This window comes from Urocitellus parryii, chromosome 7 (genome assembly GCF_045843805.1).
Source record: "Urocitellus parryii isolate mUroPar1 chromosome 7, mUroPar1.hap1, whole genome shotgun sequence".
Taxonomy (NCBI): Eukaryota; Metazoa; Chordata; class Mammalia; order Rodentia; family Sciuridae; genus Urocitellus; species Urocitellus parryii.
This window is the reverse complement of record NC_135537.1, coordinates 150,145,812-150,166,637: the sequence shown is the minus strand read 5'-3', so window position 1 is coordinate 150,166,637 and position 20,826 is coordinate 150,145,812. Positions and strand designations below refer to the sequence as shown.

Below are 20,826 nucleotides of genomic sequence, written 5' to 3'. Positions count from 1 at the left end.
CGAGGAGTATTATTTGGAACCTTAGTCCTGAATGAAAAACACTCCACAATGAAATAGATTTGATGAAGCACTGCATATTATATTATCTTTTAGAGATACATAATTCATAGTTATTAAAGACTTTGAAAGGTTTAAGTATGGAAACAAATTTACTTAATCCAATTGCAAATGTATTCTATATTGAACTTTTAAAACAAAAATCATGACCCCCCCCAAAAGAAGGAGAATTGGCACATTTTCTGTATGTGAATTGAGGTATATGCACAATCTAAAAAGGCTGCTTTTGTAAATTTTTGTTTTTTGAGATGGAGTCTCATTATATGTTCCCTAGGCTGGCCATGATCTCCTAGGCTCAAGCTATTCTCCTGCTTCAGCCTCCAGGTAGATGGGATTTATAGGCATGTGCCCCTTCTCCTGGTTTTTCTTTTAAAGATTGTATTTTTATGCTTACTTATTTCTGAATTCTAAAAGCTTTCATTAATCAAATCAAATGGTTCCAGTGCCAATATTATACCTTGATGTCTTTTCATTACAGTTATTTTAATTTTGAAAGAAATTTAATGACTTTTTTAGGAAAATGAAAAAGAGCTGTGGCTCAATTTTCACCTTTGATATTTTTATTTCAAATGTTAATTACAATTAATTAAGCTTATGTTAAATAACTTTTATAGTGTGTACTCAAATACTGTAATTAACTGACAATTCTGCTTTCTGTATATATTTATATACTTGTAGTCCTGTCGATTAGGTCAACATAGACCTATTTCTCGACTGTTGACGGATGGGATCATGAGAGTTGGATCTACTGCATCAAAGAAACTATCAGAAAAGTTGGTAGCAGAATGGTTTTCTCAGGCAGCTGATGGTAACAACGAAGCATTTTCTAAACTCAAGCTTTATGCACAAGTCTGCAGATATGACTTAGGTATTGAATTTGCATTTATTGTATAGGGCCAATTGCCTGATCCACCAGCTGATTTCATAAATAAAATCTTAATAGGATACAGCCATGTTCATTCATTTATATATTGTCTCTACTTCTGTGCTGCAAAATCAGAGCTGAGTAATTGTGACAGAGACTGTGGTTTACAAAGCCAGAAAAATACACCTGAGTCTTGTAAAGTTTGCTGATGTAGGGATTCCGTCAGGGGGGAGTTGTGAATTCTAAACTGTTTTTTTTTTTTTTAATTTTTTGTTGGTTCTGTAGAGTTTGATCTATCTTTCTTCCTTCCTTCCTTCCTTTCTTTTTTTAAAGGCAGGTTGGGGATCAAACCTGGAGCCTTGAAAACATTGTACCATGAGCTACATCTCCAGCCGCTGTTATAATTCTTGGTGGTTCATAGTTTAGAGATAAAACAATTTTTAGTTTATCTCTACAACACTAGGAAATAGTTCTTTGGGTTAACTATAAAGAAAGTCTTAGCAAAGAAGAAATGCACTACCAACATATTGAATCTCTTCAGGTTTCTATGATTTGAGCACCATGATAAAGTTCTTTCATTTTATATTTTAATTGGCTATCTGTGTAGACAATATTTTCACTCTGTGATTTAGGAACACTTGAAATGGTTTGAAAATTTGTAAGATACTGTTTAACATTTAATGAATTGTAGTCAGGAAAGAGAATTTTATTAGGCTTTTATTGTTATCCTTTATTTAATTTTTTAAAATGCTAGTTTAGTTTTGTTACTATTCCATTTTAGATTTGTTTCTTCAGTTTCTAGGGTAAAATAGAAAAAGCCAGTACATTCTACACTATTAGCTAGATAATCTTTTATTCATATAATAGAATTTTTTTAAAAAACCAGTTAAATAAAGTATTGAATGTCCTGTTTTTATTCTTTAGGTCCTTATCTTGCTTCTCAACCACTGGATAGCTCTCTACTTTCTCAGCCAAATTTAGTTGCCCCTACCAATCAGTCTTTGATTACTCCACCTCATGTGACGAATACTGGAACTTCTAATACTCCATCTGCCACTTTAGCATCTGCAGCAAGCAACACTATGACGATGACTTCAGGTGTTGCCATATCTACTTCAGTTGCCACAGCTAATTCAACTTTGACCACAACCTCATCTTCTTCATCCTCCAGCTTGAGTAGTGGAGTATCATCAAATAAACTCCCTTCATTTCCACCCTTTGGCAGTATGAACAGTAGTGGTACTGGATCCATGACCACACAGGCAAACACAGTTCAGAGTGGTCATCTAGGAGGGCAGCAGTCATCAGCTCTACAGACAGCTGGGATTTCTGGAGAGTCATCTTCACTTCCCACTCAACCACACCCTGATGTGTCTGAAAGGTACCTCTAAAAATATTTGTCTTGGGGGCTGGGGTTGTAGCTCAGCAGTAGAGCACACATGAGGCATTCGGTTCTATCCTCAGCACCACATAAAAATAAACAAAATAAAACTATTGTGTCCAACTAAAAGATAAATATTTAAAAAACAAAACAGATATTGCATCATCTAAAACTAAAAAGAATATTAAAAAAAAAAAACTTTGTCTCTGGAGTTAGGAGATAGCTTAGTGATAAAGTATATGCTTACTGTATGTGAGGCCCTGGGATTAATTCCCAGAACCAAAAGAATAAATAAAGATAGATAGGAGGGAATGGTGAAGCTTTACTATATAATCCCAGCTATTCAGGAGGCTGAGGCAGGAGGATTCTAAGTTCAAGGCCAGCCTTGGCCACTTAGCTAGATGCTGTCTCAAAATAAAAATAAAGTGCTCTCTGTGGCATAGTGCTCCTGGGTTCAGTCCCAAGTACTAGTACTACTAAATAAATAAATTAATTAAATTAAATAATTTTTGCAGAAATACAAAACTATGATGCCTGATTTTTTAAAAATAGACATTGCGAATGAACAATGCTTATTGCTCTTTTTGAAAGTTAGCTTTTATAATGTTGAGTATTTTATCTGTAAAATTATAATTAGGATTTTTTAATGTTGCATTAGAAATTTTTAATGAATATAATTAGGATTTTTAAGAAAGCTATTTTACTGCAAATATCTAGATATCCATACGAGGCTGGTTGTATTGGCTTACACTTATAATTCCAGCTAGTCGGGAGGCTCAGGCAGAAGAATTGCAAGTTCAAGGTTAGCCTGGGAAACTTAGCAACACCTATCTCAAAATAAAATAATAAAAATGAAAGTATTGGGGATGTAGCTTAATGTTAGAATGAGTTCCTGGGTTCACTTTTCAGTACCACAAAAAACAAAACACCAAATATACATATGATGAATCTGTCCTGTGACATGGCATCAAGTAGAAAATGCCTATGAAGGGCTGGGGATGTGGCTCGCCTGGCATGCGTGCGGCCCGGGTTCGATCCTCAACACCACATACAAACAAAGATGTTGTGTCCGCTGAAAACTAAAGAAAATAAATATTAAAAAAATTCTCTCTCTCTCTCCCTCTCTCCCTCCCTCCCTCCCTCCCACCCTTTCTCCCTCCCTCCCTCCCTCCCTCCGTCCCTTTCTCCCTCCCTCTCTCTCTCCTCTATCTTAAAAAAAAAAAAAAAAAAACTCTTAAACGAGATATCTATACACATGGTTTCCATGTCTCATTTCCTATTCAGTCTTTAAAAAAAAAAAGAAAATGCCTATGAAAATCACTTCTGTAATTGAGAAGTCACTATTGAACCAGTGTGTTCACTGTAGGGGCTTTAAGAGTTTTAGCAACTTTTGAATTTTGGCTCTGCCATTTACCACCTTTGTGCTTTGGAGGATATTCTAACTTTTCTTAACATGTATCTTTATCTACAAAGTAGGAGTAATATAATAAAATGAATTAAAAGCTTTACACAGTGCTTCCAAGTTGTTTATTTTGATGATGATATCTTGTTCTTTTTATGGTTTAGGTATTGAGTGAGTTCCCTTTTGATTTACAGATTAGGTTAGTCTGAGCTTAACTATAGTTTTGTCAACTGCTCAGGATGCCCTTGTGCCAAAGTTATACTCATAAATAGAGGTAAAAATAAACCCATCTTGACTATCTAAACAGATTTGAAGTTTAGAGGAAGATCAGATCACCCATTGAAGAATGAAGCTTATTTACCATTGAAATTAAAAAGTATGAAATGAATGTATATAGTCTAAAAATGCACTAGAACATTGAGCAGGTCTGGAAACCTGTTTTTTCTGGTCTAGCTCTCTTTCTAGCCAAGTTTGTGATTTGGATAAGCTTATGAAGTAAAGACTCATCTTTGTCTCCATTGTCCCTGAGGAAGTGAGCTCTTTCATTTCTGATACACTATGATTTTTAAGAAATCTGTTCCTTTTGTTTATTTATTATTGTAATGAAAAGGGACTTTGTACAGTGTGAAATCTTACATGCAATGTTTATGATTCTCTTTGGAGAGAAAGAGATATCCTTGATTTTCAGAGAGGTTCTCTAATACCTCCCACCAGAAGAAGAGGAGGGACATAAAAATCTGCCCTGAGCGGAGGCATGGTGGCGCACACCTGTAATCCCAGCAGCTCAGGAGGCTGAAGCAGGAGATATGCATGTTCAAAGCCAGCCTCAGCAACTTATTGAGGCCCTAAGTGACTCAATAATATAAAATATAAATAAATATAAAAAAGAGCTGAGGATGTGTCTCAGTGGTTGAGCGCCCCTGGATTTGGTCTTCCGTACCGCCCCCCCACCAAAAAAAATCATCTGTTTGATGCTACTCCAAGCAAATATAGTACAACTTTTTTGGTTTTTTGTTTACCTCAACTTTTAGCACAATGGATCGAGATAAAGTGGGAATCCCCACAGATGGTGATTCACATGCAATTACCTATCCACCTGCAATTGTTGTTTATATAATTGATCCTTTTACATATGAAAATAAAGATGAGAGCACTAATTCTTCTAATGTGTGGACTTTGGGGCTACTTCGATGCTTTCTGGAAATGGTCCAGACTCTTCCTCCTCATATCAAGAGTACTGTTTCTGTACAGGTAAGAGTAATTACTGTTTTAAATGAAATTTATACACATCAAAACCAGTTTTGATGTTTCAGAAGTTTAAAAATGCTACTTTTCTGTATTCACATCAATTTTCTAAATGCCAAGTTCTATTTTAATGATTTTACTTTAATATTATAATAGAAAGAGAGTTTCTAAAAGGTAAACTTCATAGTCATACCATAGTAAAAATGAGTAGTAAAAAATTTATATTGAACACATTAAATACTCTTCCATATTACTTTATAAATCAGGTTTTTTTAATTGAACAATTTTATTCTGTTTATAATAAATACCTTGCTTTAATATTGTAAGGTGCACTGCAGGTACGCCATGCTGCCAGTTACTTTGGGAACAACAAATGTCCCATATAAGCTAATTCTTAAGTCCATAACCCTAAACAGAAAAGTTTATAACATGCACTATATAAGCTAGAGTTCTAATTAAAAGTCAAATTTTAAGTAAAAAACAGAAGATTAACCAGAGTAAGTTGTTTGAAGGAATTTTGAATTCATTTTAACTTGTTCATTGTATTGCTGGTAGTATTAATTAATATAATTGCTGTGTAGACATTTTTTAGTTTATTGATGGCTCTTTGCTAAAACTGTTGATTTATTAAAAACCTAGGTGGTAGCTAATAAAACCTAATTCTTTAGATAACCACTTAAGTTCTTCTGTTTAGATTTTCTAATAAGGAGTTTATAAGAGTTTTAGTCCTACAGTTTCTTTTATTCTTCGTTGGAAGTTTAACATGTGTAATATTTACCTGTACCTCTTAGATTGTCCCTTGTCAATACCTGTTACAACCTGTGAAGCATGAAGATAGACAAATCTATACCCAGCATTTAAAATCTCTTGCTTTTTCGGTCTTCACCCAATGTCGGAGACCACTTCCAACATCAACCAATGTAAAAACATTGACTGGCTTTGGTCCAGGTTTAGCCATGGAAACAGCTCTTAAAAGTCCTGATGTGAGTATTTTATTTTCCATGACCAAAATTATTGAAAGACTGTATGTTTTATAGTTTTATGCAAAGCTAAGTGCAAAAAATTGAAGGAGTTTTGAAAATTTTGTTTTCTAATTATTGAGTAGATAATACATGTTTTTCTAAGATTATATTGTACTATAATACCTTAATTTTTTGTTTTACAGAGACCAGAGTGTATTCGACTTTATACACCTCCTTTTATTCTGGCTCCTGTTAAGGACAAACAGACAGAATTAGGAGAAACATTTGGAGAAGCTGGACAGAAATATAATGTTCTTTTTGTGGGCTACTGTTTATCACATGATCAAAGGTGGATTCTTGCATCTTGCACAGATCTATATGGAGAACTTTTAGAAACTTGTATCATTAACATCGATGTTCCAAATAGGTACATATATTTTCCTAAATCTATGATTATATCATCCCAATTTAAAGTTTCATATGTGTACCTATAGTCACATACAATGTTTCATTTTTAATGAGTTGAATGAAAATCATTTGCAAGGTTATATACAATAAGATATTAAGACTTGGAAATTTGGGTCCTTTTCACTTTTTTGTAATGAATTTCACATTGGATAATTAAGATAGTTAAATAAATTTGATTAATCTCTTATACAAACAAAAATTATTAAAGTCCATACTTAACTTCGGCATCATAAACCTTCAGGCAGTGATTAATTTTTCTCACATAACATTTAAGATATAGCCTCTAAAATTATTAACTGAAAATATTACCATTTAATTGTGGGATGTTTTCTGAAAATGGTGGCCTTCTTTTTAGATTTCTCCTTGGCAGTAAGTAAGTATCACGGCCAGTTATTAAATGGAATGTAATAGGTCACAAAAGGTGAGCCTTATATTGAGTTACCACTTGATAAACATATTCTAGTAATGTATTTCAAGAGAACTTACTGGGAGTAATTTTCAGTTTTAAGATTTAGATTCTAGCCTTTATTTTCTTCTTGATTAGATAAAGATTTTTTTTCTTTATGTTTGGAAATTGTATGCTGAAATATTTGATAATTATTAGATCTTTGGCGCTGGGAAATAGAATATAGAAACATAAATTTTATATATAGAGAGAGAAATATGCTCTGTACAGTGGCACATGCCTGTGATCCCAGATTCTCAGATACTCAGGAAACTTGAGGCAGGAGGATCACAAGTTTAAGGCCAGCCTTGGCAACTTTGTGAGACCCTGTTTCAAAATAAAAAGTATAAAAAGGGCTGGTGATGTAGTACAGTGGTAGAATGCTCCTGGATTGAAGCCCCATTACCACCAAAAAAATTTTATAGTATTGTTTATAAATGTTTACTGACTATATTATAAATCATGGAATAGGGCCTCTTACCTTATTTCTTTGTTGCAATTGTTATTTTTTCCTTTGGATTTTAGTGCTATTTAAATGATGTTTGGGAAATGCGTATCTCTGAAGGAAGAGAGGGTAGAGAATTAATAATACCACCCTTTCCAATATTAATATGGTATTTTCAATTTACTACCTAGATTTTAAAAAGTTGAAATGGAAAATGGGTTCAAATGCCAACCCTTCTAATTACTGGTCGTGGGATCCTGGGAATCCTGGGGAAAAATTACTTTAGTCAGCTAAGTTGTAATCTGTCATATCTGGTATGTGTTTCATAGGAGTGGTAGGGTGAAGTGAGGTTATTTCATATAAATTGATTGGGCAGGATGCTTGGTATATAGAAAGTACTTAAGTACTTGGTATATAGTAAGTACCTATAGTAAGAGCTACCATTGCTCAGGCACAGTGTATGTACATTATATACTTACCTAATAAAGGACATGTATGTAGAAAACATACCTATATTGTTTGGTCTGAGAGTGTGGGTTTTTGTTTTTGTTTTTTTTTTTTGTTTGTTTGTTTTTGGTGGGGGGTATTCTTTGACTTTTCAGTAAACAGCAGAGATTGGTTTACTAAAGCTTATAGGTCAAATCTCTACATTCCCAGTTTCTTTAGTTCCTATCAGGCAGAGCTGAATTATTCTGACAGAATCTTGATGGCCTGCAAACCTTAAAGTGTTGGCCTTTTCAAAAAGAAGTTTACTGTTGTAGAGCAGTATTTCTGGTCAACTGAGGTAATCTGTGGACAAGAACAAACAACATAAACTTAGCCAGGCATGGTTGTGAATGTCTGTAGTTGGAGGCAGAGGCAGGACAATTGCTTGAGTCTAGGAGCTCAAAATCAGCCTAAGCAACATAATGAGACCCTTTCTCAATTGAAAAACCACAAACATTTATAGACTACGCTTTTTTATTTCATATATATTCTTGCTTAGGACTTGTTTAAAGTGTGAAACATTAAAATTAAGTAGGGAACCAGGTCTTGGGATGTAGCTTAGTGTTAAAGAGTGTGTAGCTAACATAAACAAGTGCTGGCACTGATCAGTCAATGAAGTAAAATTCAATTAAGGAACTAATTTTGAGGTCTCTTAAAGTGTCATGTGGATTTTAAAAATATTTATGATTCTAGGGGTTGGGGCTGGGACTCAGTGGCAGAGCACTTGCCTAACGTGTGAGGCACTGTGTTTGATCCTCAGCACCTCATACTAAAATAAAATAAAATAAAGGCATGCTGTCCATCTATAACTACAAAAAAAAGAGAGATTTTTGATTCTTTTTATTTCACTCAATAGGGCACGTCGAAAAAAAGGTTCTGCTAGGAGATTTGGTCTGCAGAAACTTTGGGAGTGGTGCTTAGGACTTGTACAAATGAGTTCATTACCATGGAGAGTTGTAATTGGTCGTCTGGGAAGGATAGGTCATGGAGAATTGAAAGGTAAAATTTTAAATTTGTTTTATGTTAATTTATATAGCATTCCGACAATATCCAAATATATGTGCTGAATAAAAAATACAAAAGTAAACTACAAACTTTTGTTTTTAAACAGGAACCACATACAGGTAGTTACTACTATTCTTTCTTGTTGACCTCCTTTCTCCATTCTGTTTTTTATTCAGCAGATGCTATCTTTTGTTCACTAAAGTTAGAGGGATAAAGGATGTTAATAGCATTGGTCATAAGAGTTTTCATTCTTGTTTGGGGAAAATACATAGAAAATTTTTATGCCATCAAGTTTTTCATTTTTAATATTGGTTCTATGCGTAGTAGAGATGCTGTTATTTTAACTGTTGTTACTGTGTTTTTGTGTTTTTTTTACTGTTGATACCCATAGATTGGTACTGTTTGCTGAGTCGTCGAAACCTGCAGTCTCTAAGTAAAAGGCTCAAAGACATGTGTAGAATGTGTGGTATATCTGCTGCAGACTCTCCCAGCATTCTCAGTGCTTGCTTAGTAGCAATGGAACCCCAAGGCTCTTTTGTTATTATGCCAGGTTAGCTATCTTTAGTTTATATCAGATTTAATTCATTATGTATTTAAATTTTTAAGTATTACATAAAATTTATTCATTTATTAAAAGGAAAAATGTCTTTCATTCTCTTGGTAGATTCTGTGTCAACTGGTTCTGTATTTGGAAGAAGCACCACTCTAAATATGCAGACATCTCAGCTAAATACCCCACAGGATACATCATGTACTCATATACTTGTGTTCCCTACTTCTGCTACTGTGCAAGTAGCTTCAGCTACTTATACCACTGAAAATTTGGACTTAGCTTTCAATCCCAACACTGGTAGGTGAATTGTTCCTGAAAAGTTTTGTTGGTTTGTTTGTTTTATGGAGACAGGGTGTTGGGATTTCAATATGTTGCCCTGGTTGACCTTGAACTTCTGGGCTCAAGTGATCCTTCTGCCTTTGCCTCCCTGCCGGCAGGGACTACAACTATGTACCACCATGTCTTGCCTAAGGTTTTAATCATTGACAATTTTGCTAGACCGAAAATGGTCTCCAAAGATAGCCGGTTCCTGTCCTTGTACCCTGTGAATGTTATATTATTTTTTAAAAAGAAGGAAGAATTTTTAGTTGATGTGATTAAGTTAGAGGAAGAGATTATACTAGATTATACAGGTGGGCCTAAATGCAATTACATGTATCCTTTATGAAAGAAAGACAAAGGCAGTTTTGGATTATACACAGACAAGAAAGCCATGTGATGGAGCAGAGGATGCAGTCAGAGGAAGAATATGCTGTGCCCCTCACTTTAAAAACTGAGGAAAGGGTCATGAGCTCTTTAGAGGACGTGCACCCTTGCTGGTATCTTGATTTCAGTTCAGTGAAACTAGTTAGAGACTTATGACCCCCAAATTGTGAAAGGATAAATATGTGTTGTTTTATGTCAACAACTGTATGATAATTTGTTAAATGGCACCAGGAAACTAGTAGATCATTATTCTATCTTACTGATACTGGAACTTAAAATCTTATTTTAAAAGATAATAATTGATTATAAAATTTTTGTATAGGTTTATGCTTTTGTTTTTGAGGTAGTTGTATCAATCTTTATAAATCATTTAGTCTTCTTTGCCAAAATAATATTTTATTTAAATTGCCAGAGTAGGGTTGTGATTTTTGGTGAACCTTGTTGGTTGTGATTAGCAGAACAAAAAGTAGAGATTTCATTATTACTTTTGAGTGACCTTAGAATATCAAGATTGGTGGGTATAGTGGCACATGCCTATAGTCCCAGCAACTTGGGAGTCTGAGGCAGGAGGATCACAAGGTCAGTCTCAGCAATTTAGCCAGGCCCTCAGCAATATACCAAGACCTTGTCTCAAAATAAAAAAGGCTGGGGATTAGTTCATTGATAAAGTGCCCCTGGTTTCAATCCTCAGTAACAAAAAGAATATAAGACATGATAATCAGATCATCAAAGTCACACTTGTAGGTATTAATCTGTCATTTAATTTATTGTGAAATACCTTGAATGTTTTACTGAGTGAAGACTAGGACATCTGGAGCTGGGACATATGCCTGTAATTGGAGTGGCTTAGGAGGGTTAGGCAGGAGGACTGCAAGTTCAAAGTCAGCCTCAGCAACTTAGCAAGGCCCCAAGCAACTTTGTGAGGCCCATCTCAAAACAGTCTGCGAATGTAACTCTGAGGTTGAGTGTCCCTGGGTTTAGTCCCTGATACAAAAACAAACAAACACAAAGAAAAAAAAAAAAACCTGACTAGCGCATTAATTGTGAGTAGTATAATTTTAAACACATTTCTATTTCCTGCATACTGTGTTTGCTTTGTATTCGTTTCCTACAGTTGCTATAACAAATTGCTGTATATTAGTGGTTTAAAAGAACATCTGTGAGGCAGAAGGATCACAAGTTCAAAGCCAGCCTAAGTAATTTAGTGAGGCCCTTAGCAGCCTAGTGAGACCCTGTCTCAAAAAATAAAAAGGTAGAGCACTGCGGGGCAATGTCTAGTACTGCAAAGCAAAACCAAAAATGTCCATGTATTACCTTGTAGTTCTGGAGGTATCCAAAAGTCAGGCTTACTGGGCAGAGTTGATTCTTTCTGGAGATTCTCAGTAAGAATCTGTTTCCTTGCCTTTGCCACCTGCATTCCTGTTTGTGGCCTCTTCCTCCATCTTGAATGCCAGCAGTATAGTGTTGTCAGCCTCCTTGATTGACTTTGACCCTGCCACTTCTTTCTCATGGAGGATTCTTCTGGGACTGGTGGTATAACTCCGTGGCAGAGTACTTGCCTAGCATGTGGGAGGCCATGGTTTTGATCAGAAGCACAACTGATCACTGGACCCACCTGGATAATCTTCTCTTCTTATGATCACTAATTTAATCACATCTACAAAATCCTTTATGATAACATATTCATAAATTCCAGGGATTAGGGTATGGACATCTTTTGGGAGCCATTATTCAGACTAGTATATGTTTATTTATGCATTGTTTAAATGGCTATTAGCACAATATTTGGTACATGATAGACACTTAATGGTTAAGTAAACTTATTTTGGTTAAAATTTATTTTAACCCTTAATTGTGAATAATCATGGGATATGGATAATGGAATATTTAATTTCTTTCTTCTATATAGATGGAGCAGATGGAATGGTTATCTTTGATTTGTTAGACACAGGAGATGATCTTGATCCTGATATCATTAATATCCTTCCTGCATCTCCAACTGCATCTCCCGTACATTCTCCAGGATCTCATTACCCCCATGGAAGTGATGCTGGCAAGGTAATCCTATTATAAAAATTCAGTTTATTGGGGCTGAGGCTGTAGCTCAGTGGTAAAGCACTTGTCTAGCATGGATGAGGCACTGGGTTTGATCCTCAGCACCACATAAAAAGTAAATAAATAAAGTTATAAAAAACATTTTTTTAAAAATTTAGTTTATCTAAATGTCATTCATTCATTTGGTAAGCAATGAATAAATGAAATAGAACATTGTTTACCTTGGAAGTTGGCAACAGGTGAGATTAACAGTACATTCATATACTTCTGCCTCACGGAAACCAATACTTGGATTTAAACATTCTGCAGAGGTTCTCTGAGGCTGTGCTTTCCCTGAATTCATATTTTCTAGAGTACTGAGTATTAGCCCTTTCACTGTAGTTTCAGGTGTAGGATCACAGTATCTTAGATAATCAGTATATGACTGTAAGAGCTGTAATTCACATCAGGGCTGTGACAAGGAATATAATAGAAATTAATTTTCTTATACAAACAGATAAAATATGCCCACTGTCCCTTTTATTTTTAGCACTTATGAAAACAGGCTATACTATGCTTCTCTCTGAAGTAACAATTAGGGCTTCATTGAATAACATCTTTGAGTGAAATTATATCTAGTAGTTACTTGATTATTACAGTATGCATATATTTAGAATTTACCTTTTTTGTTGTTGTTATTGTTCCTGGGATTGAACCCAGGAACACTCTACCACCAAACTGCATTTCTAGCTCTTTTATTTTTTGAGACAGGGTCTTCTCACTAAAAGTTGCCAGTGCTATCATCAAACTTGTGATTTTTCCTTCCTCAGCCTCCCAAGAACCTGGTATTAACAGGCATGTGCCATTATGCCCAGCTTAGAATTTACTTTTTTTCATTTAAGAAAGGATCTTTGTCGAATTTTATGTTGTCATCTCTTCCTTTTTAAACATGTAAAAAAGCAAGATTGAAGTATGGGTGTATTTATTTTCAAATTTCAAGAAGTTTAATCACTTTTTTAAATTTTTTTCTGTACTGGGGATTGAACCCAGGGATACTAGCTATACTACTGAGCCATATACCCGTCCCCTTTTTAAATTTCAGGGAGGATCTTGCTAAGTTGCCAGGACTGGCTTTGCACTTTGGATCCTCCTGTCTAAGCCTCTTGAGTAGCTAGGATTACAGGTTATGTGCCTCCATGCCCAGCTTTAGCTTTCTAATATGGACACCATAATTTGTTGTATCATTCCTAAAACATTGGGCATTTAAGCTTTTGTTGTTGTTGCTGTTGTTATAGTTACTGATATAATGAATGTTTCTGTGCATATTAGTTTTCTTTTTTCTATTTATTTAACCTACATACCAAGAAGCCAGGCACAGTGGCACAAATCTACCTGTAACCCCAGCAACTTGGAAAGCTGAGGCAGGAGGATCTCAAGTCAGCCTTATTAATTTAGTGGGGTCCTAAGCAACTTAGTGAGACCCTGTCTCTAAATAAAATATAAAAAGGGCTGGGGTTGTGGCTCAGTGGTAGAGCGCTTGCCTAGCATGTGTGAGGCCCTGAGTTTGATACTCAGCACCACATAAAGATAAATAAATAAAGGTATTGTGTCCATTTGCAACTAAAAAATATTTTTAAAAATTAAAAAGAGGGGCTGGGGATGTTGCTCAGTGGTAAAGCACCCCTGGGTTAAATCTCCAGTACCAAAATAAATAAATTAATTAAATGAAAAGGGTTGAGAGGACTGGGACTCAGTGGTAGAGCGCTTGCACTGCATAAAAATAAAGGTATTGTGTCCACCTACAACTGAAAAAAAAAAACTTTTTTTTTTTTTTTAATGGAGCATTGAGGATGAGGCTCAGTGGTTAAGTACTCCTGGGTTCAATCCCTGGTGATCCCACCACCACCAAAAAAACCACAAAAAACAAAAAACCAAGAAGTAAATTGACTAATCCAGAGTTTGTTAATACCACTTGAGAGTTGTCTCTATTTTGCCATAATGCTTTCTAAAACATTATATCTGCATTTTAGAGATTGTGGTAGATGAACAAAAGTGTATTGAATCTACCCTTTGGATTGGGGTATGAGTGTCAGGAATTAGTTGAGAGACTGTTAGGAAATGAGTTAGAAATTTGATTGACCATTTTGTGGTTTTTAATCAGCTGTGAATGTTTATATACATACAATTCACCCTGGGTTTGGCAAAATAGACTTGTTGAACAGTTGGCATATTCATTTCCTCATGCAAGTTTTAGAGTTCATTCTTTTAATATTATTACCTTATGATATTTTTACTAAGTATGTAACCATTGAGTTTTTCTTTTTTAACCCATTGAATTTTTCAATATCCTTTAGTATTTTTAAAATTGAGATAATAATGCAATAAGACTGATTTGTCATAATCCATTTTGTATTTATATCTAGTACTTAGGTATACTGAAGGAAATAATATACTTTTAATTTTGTCTTTTTAAGGGTCAGGGTACTGATCGGCTACTTTCAACAGAATCTCATGATGAAGTAACTAATATTCTTCTTCAGCAACCATTGGCCCTTGGATACTTCGTATCAACTGCCAAAGCGGGTCCATTACCTGACTGGTTCTGGTCAGCATGTCCTCAAGCACAATATCAGTGTCCCCTTTTTCTTAAGGTATTACCATTTCTGTGCCAATTTATAAAGAATCATATTTGACAGCTTGACTTATGAGAAATACAGAAGTGGCTTTTTGAAATTTTATAGCTTGTTTAAGTGTTTAATTAAATTGCCACAAATGACTCTAAATATCACACACAGAATTATCTACTTAGGAAACAGCTCTAATTTTTAAAATTTATATAGTAGTGGTATTTTCAACTGTACACACTGGAGCTTAGAAAAACTTATTTCTTTCTAATCTTCTCATTTTCTAGATGAGCATATTTTAGTTTCAACTTTTGTACCATGTTCATATATACAACAGTTGAAGATCTGAACTTTTTTTTTTTTTTTTTTTTGTGGTTGCTGGATTGAACCCAGCGCCTCACACATGGTAGATAATCATTCTACCATTAAGCTATATCCCCAGCCCTTGATAATATTTAATGAGAGAATATATTTAAGAGTGTCAGCCAAAGTAGTAGTTTTATCCTATGATTTCTTCCTCTTCTAGTAGATGTGCAAATCTCATTACAATGTTTAAGTTCAGAAAAACTCACCTATTCAAAGTCATTAATTGGCAGTAGACTCAAGATTGAAACCTGGATCTTTTAATTATTATTAAGTTATTTTTTGAATTACATCATATCTTATTTTCATTATTCTTCATTATTTTGAGGATTAAAAGATTCAGTCTTGCCAGGTGGGGTGGTACATACCTGTGGTCCCAGCTACTCCTGAGACTGAGGCAGGAGAATTCCAAGTTTCTATTTCATATTTCACTAGTCATGCTAATTTAAGTATTTGTTGAGTACTTGTTGCTTGTAGGGCAAAAATTAGATAGTATGCTTTAGTTTATATTATATTTTTAGTGGTTATCAAACCTATAGCCCTCTTGCTCTCTCCCTACCTCTCCTCCCTGTCTGTCCCTTCCATTCCTTTTCTTGCTTTGTCAGGGCCTTGCTTTGTTGCCCATGCTGACCTCAAACCTTGGCTCAAGCGATTCTCTTGCTTCAGCCTTTCAAGTAGCTGGGACTACAGGCCTGTTCCACTTGAGTCCTTCTTGCACAACAGTTGAAGATCTGAACTTATTTTTTGTTTTTGTAGTGAGGTGGGATTGAACCCAGGGCCTCGTGCATGGTAGATAATCACTCTACCATTGAGCTATATCCCCAGCCCTTGATAATATTTAATGAGAGAATATATTTAAGAGTGTCAGCCAAGATAGTAGCTTTATCCTATGATTTCTTCCTCTTCCAGTAGATGTGCAAATCTCATTACAAGAACACCTTTCCAAGAGATTTTCTGCTGAATAGTCCTTGGAGTCTCCACAAAACAAAGGGTTCTTTAGATGTTTGGGAAGTGGTGTACATGCTTTCTGCCCCCTTTTGTAGACACAGTGCATGTATACACACTACAGATTCTGAAAATAGTAACATTGTTTACCTAGCAATTCCCAAATCTATTTTAATACACAAGAATAGGATTGTTTAACACCTATTTGTAATTCATGACCTTAGTGTTTCAGGGCACATTTTTTTTTTAGGAAACACTACTTTACAAAAAGTCCAAGGGACTATCCAGATTCTTTTCTACTCAATATTTATTTGCAGAGAGGATAGTGTAAAGTGAGCATTCACCCTCAGATACAGTGTAACAAGATTAGGACTTCTGATTCTGAATTACCAGGTAAGGCATAACTTACCATAATTTTGTTCACCTTGTTTTTCATACATCCCATTTTAGTTGTATACTATAGGCAATAAAACCACCTGATGTGTTTCTCTATGCTTGGAGAAATAGTGGATTGTTACCTAGATGGTTAAAAATAATTTTATCATAGGGATTAAGAGCACTGGTACTAATTAATATTCATTTAATTTGTAGTGATCTGCCATGTGGAACTTGTTTTTAACTCAAAAATCAAAATAGTTCGGATATAAACATTTTAAATTATATTCCTGAATATACCTAACAAGGGTATACAACTGGAAAGGAGAGAGCTTGTAATTTTGAGTACTTTTTTTTTAATATTTATTTTTCAGTTATAGGTGGACACAGTGTCTTTATTTTACTTTATGTGGTGCCTCATGCATGCTAGGCGAGTACTCTACCTCTGAGCCACAATGCTAACCCATGAGTACTTTTTATAGTATATAGAATAAGATCTGCAGAGAGTTTTTGTGGTGAATACCATCACCATCTTGTCACACTTTTTAACACTATTATACATATTTAATTACAAATTATTACTTGCATTTAGTTGAAATGCGAAGAAGTAGCGATTCCTTCCGCTCACCGTTCACGGCCATACTTAAATGGATATGCCAGTTCTTAATAAGCCTCTGTTATGAAATGTATTTATTATGTTTATTGCATCCTTAAAACATTTACTTTATGCATCTAGGCAAATTAGACTTAGAAAATAGTTGGAAATCCTTTTTAAGGATTAGCACGAGGTTTTATAAACAGTAAAACTAAAATAAGTAGGAAGATTCAGTATATTTTGCACTTAAAAATTACTTCAATAATGAATGAATTCAGCAAGGAGAGCAAGCATTTTTGCAGTGGTTCCATTCATAACATAGTAGTAAAATATATTTTCATTAAGAAAGATACATTGGGAGAATAAGGTAAAACTAGAGGACCAGTCTTTTCCCATGTGGCTTATTGATTCCCTGTTCACATTTTTAGGCCTCTTTGCACCTCCACGTGCCTTCAGTGCAATCTGACGAGCTGCTTCACAGTAAACACTCCCACCCACTTGACTCAAATCAGACTTCAGATGTCCTCAGGTACTGCTCTTTTACCATTATTTGTTCTCCATTGCAACTTTAAAAGAACATAATGTAAGCCAGGCATGGTGGCACAGGCCTATAATCTCAGGGACTTGGGGAGGCTGAGGCATGAGGATCCCAGGTTTGAAATAAGCCTCAGCAGCTTAGCTCTGAAGAAAAAATAAAAAAGGATTGGGAATGTAGCTCAGTGGTAAAGTGCCCCTGGGTTAAATCCCCAGTACCAAACAATAACAGCAAAGAATATAATGTTGATTCTTGATTCTTAATGCATTTTCCTCAGTTTTGGCAAGATTTCATAGGTGTTTACCCTTAGATGTTTTTGAGATTTTTTTTTTTTTTTAATGGTGCTGGGTATTGGATCTATGATCTTACACATGCTGAGCAAGTGCTGTACCATTGAGCTACAAACATCCCTCGCCTAAGAACAGTTTTTCATGAAATTAATTATCTTTCTCCCCAAGGACTTTTGAGGTGCTTTGAATCTTAGATATTATAATTGAAAACTACTTCTGAAATTTATACTGGAAATAGATAAATGACTTACATTGTTTATTTGCTTTTCAGGTTTGTTTTGGAACAGTACAATGCACTCTCCTGGCTAACCTGTGACCCTGCAATCCAGGACAGACGCTCATGTCTCCCAATTCATTTTGTGGTGCTGAATCAGTTATACAACTTTATCATGAATATGCTGTGATCTTCATTTGTTGGAACTTTGCAAGAAAAGAACAAGGAAAAAAGGATATTTTGCTGCAGGATTAAGTTATAATGTTCTCAGTGAAAGTCATTTGTGATAGGGTCTAATTCTTATTACTTCAACAAATATTGTTTTGACTTGGGGGGAGGGGCTATAACCCTGCTATTTTTCATTGACTCTACTGAACTCTTTAGGGATGATGACTGATCATACAAAACGTATTATAACATTTTCGTAGCAAAAATTAACGTTTTTTTTTTTCCGGTCACAGTATTTGTGAAAAGTAATGAGCCATAGTACCCAGTCATGTTAAATGAATATTAAAAGCATGGAGAGGAAACATGAGGAACAATGATTTTCAACATATGGCTTTAGAACATCAAGATGTTCTTGTATTGGATTATAGTATCTAGTATTCAAAAATGCCTGCATCTCTTATTTATTGTAAGTTTTTAAATGTATAAATTGTCTTATATTTCTTAACCTCTTTTATAAAAATTTTCCTAGAAGGTTTATACTGCCTTCTTGCTTTAAAGCAATTGGTCTAAAATATATGTAATCGTCTTAATTAAAAAGTTGCAGTAGGGTTGCTTTTAGAGTATTATTTTTTTGTAACGGGGTGGGTGGGACAGTAAATTTGTATTGTCTCAATGTACAGTTTAATGGGGATAGAGGGGGAATAATGTCCATACCATTGTGTGTGGAGGATTTACAGCTAAGCTGTAGTTGCAGAGTACATGTACAGTAATGAAGTTCACTGTGTTTATAAATTGAAAAGGTACCGGGTCTTACAGCATTTTATATATCACATCTTTACAGAATAACATGATGGCAATATACAAGTGATATTGTTAGGTGGTTTAACTTAGAATAAAATGAGAATTCTTCAGTTATATTTTGTACTATGGTTTAGGGCTATGACTAATATTTCAGGCCATTTCCAGTGAAAGAAACTTAGTTTTACAAGAAAAACATTTGCTACTGAATGCTTAAACTAATTTTGGTGTTTAATGTTACTATGCTTAAATTTTTTTCAGTTTTAACAGTGGCAATTTAGGCATGGGAATATTATTAATTATGAAATTTATCTGCAGGATCTGCTATAAGGTTGAAATTTAGCCCAGCTCTAGGCATTTTACAAATTATTTTAAGAGCAGTCACTCTTGATTGTTTGAGTTTTTTTTTTTTTTTAAATTAATGATTGGGAATGTGTGTGAGAGTATGCATATGTATGGGTGTGTGTGTGCAATCAAACTGTGGTGTAAATAGATTCTCAGTGAATTCTGGTATTCAGACTCTATTCCACTAGTGAAAAAACCATTTTCTAAACTTAACCTGTTTCCCTTTGCCTTTTTATTTATTTAATTTTCTTGGTTTGGAGATGGCAGTCCCAAACACCAGAGTCTGTACTTTTCTATAACACAGCTCAAATTAAGGTAGGGCATATGCCAAGGAGGTTCTCACCTCCCTAAAGAAGGGACTTGAATTTTAGGGACTTTAATTCACCCCTTCCTTCAACACAACTTTCCCCCTTCTTGTTTGCACATGCCAATATAACTGCTTTTATGCAGGCTTTTACCCCCTTGAAAAATCCTTTCTACAGTGCTGCTCACAAGAGAGCCCAAGTTAGCTTTCTACCTGCATTGCTGACTTGAATTCACAGTCACCAAGTCTACCTAATCTTTCTTGGAAGCAGTCTAGCAAAATTCTTATTTGTATGTTCACTAATTATCTACAAGGATGAAATCAGTTGTATTTACAAAACTCTAATTCAGTGTTTTTTTTTTTAACTGAAACTTGTTTTGTAAGTACTATATGCCTAGCATAATATCACTTTCTTATGAACAGTATAACTTCTTCAAATTGTGTACATGAAAACATTAGCAAGTCTTTTTTCTATTAAAAACAAATTTGGTGACAAAAGTTTTCAATCATTAAGATTATAATGAAATCCCAGTGGTCAGCATATTTTGATATTAAATTTAAAGATCACATCTCTGCATATGTTTTTCAATTATGCTAACGCACCACAGATTATGTTGGCATGATTTGTTCTGTACTTTCTTAAAAAAAAAAAAAACAAACTTGTCTGAGATTTGAGGGAAAAGATGCTTATTTGGAATTTCTATAAAAAGAGTATTTTTTTTATATACTTAGCTAATAGTGACTTTAAAAAATAAAAGTTATATTCTCAGTTGTTTGAAAAATTGCTAACCTACAGTAACCAAACCTCAGTTTGAAAATAGATTTTTTAAAAAATTATTCCCTGACAGTTTCTTTTATATGGAGCCATAAGGAGGGAACCCAGTATACAATTCCTTTTTATGTAGGAATCAGGGAATAGTTCCCAAATATACAGGATTTACTGATAAAACTTTTCTTCCCTTCATATATCGGTTCACACTCAAATAGAAAGTTATTAAATAGCCATTAGAAAAGGTCAGTTGACTTATCTCAGAAAAAAAGAAATTAAGCATTTTGTGCAGGATGATGGATCTGACTTATTAATGTACTGTCACAGACAAGTATGGGTAGTTTTGTTTTACTTAAATAAGCAAGCAAAATATTATACTTTGTACCAGTGAGTTACGAACACCTTGACTTCTTTGTTACAGTGCTAATGTCTGTTCTTTGTGCAGTTA

At 34.6% G+C, this 20,826-nt stretch overlaps 1 protein-coding gene across 1 annotated transcript in view; it reads left to right on the top strand.

Annotated features, from left to right (window-relative positions):
- The window catches only part of Med13 (mediator complex subunit 13), a 90,224-nt gene extending 69,956 nt beyond the window's left edge, over positions 1–20,268 (top strand). Inside the window, exons 19-30 of the mRNA XM_077801016.1 lie at positions 736–925; positions 1,847–2,303; positions 4,737–4,956; positions 5,742–5,933; positions 6,116–6,339; positions 8,613–8,755; positions 9,153–9,311; positions 9,426–9,611; positions 11,929–12,077; positions 14,528–14,704; positions 17,384–17,484; positions 18,052–20,268. Of these exons, the coding sequence (XP_077657142.1) occupies positions 736–925; positions 1,847–2,303; positions 4,737–4,956; positions 5,742–5,933; positions 6,116–6,339; positions 8,613–8,755; positions 9,153–9,311; positions 9,426–9,611; positions 11,929–12,077; positions 14,528–14,704; positions 17,384–17,484; positions 18,052–18,184 (2,331 nt within the window). The 3' untranslated portion in view covers positions 18,185–20,268. The remainder of the gene's footprint in view (positions 1–735; positions 926–1,846; positions 2,304–4,736; positions 4,957–5,741; positions 5,934–6,115; positions 6,340–8,612; positions 8,756–9,152; positions 9,312–9,425; positions 9,612–11,928; positions 12,078–14,527; positions 14,705–17,383; positions 17,485–18,051) is intronic.
- The last annotated feature ends 558 nt before the right edge of the window (positions 20,269–20,826 follow it).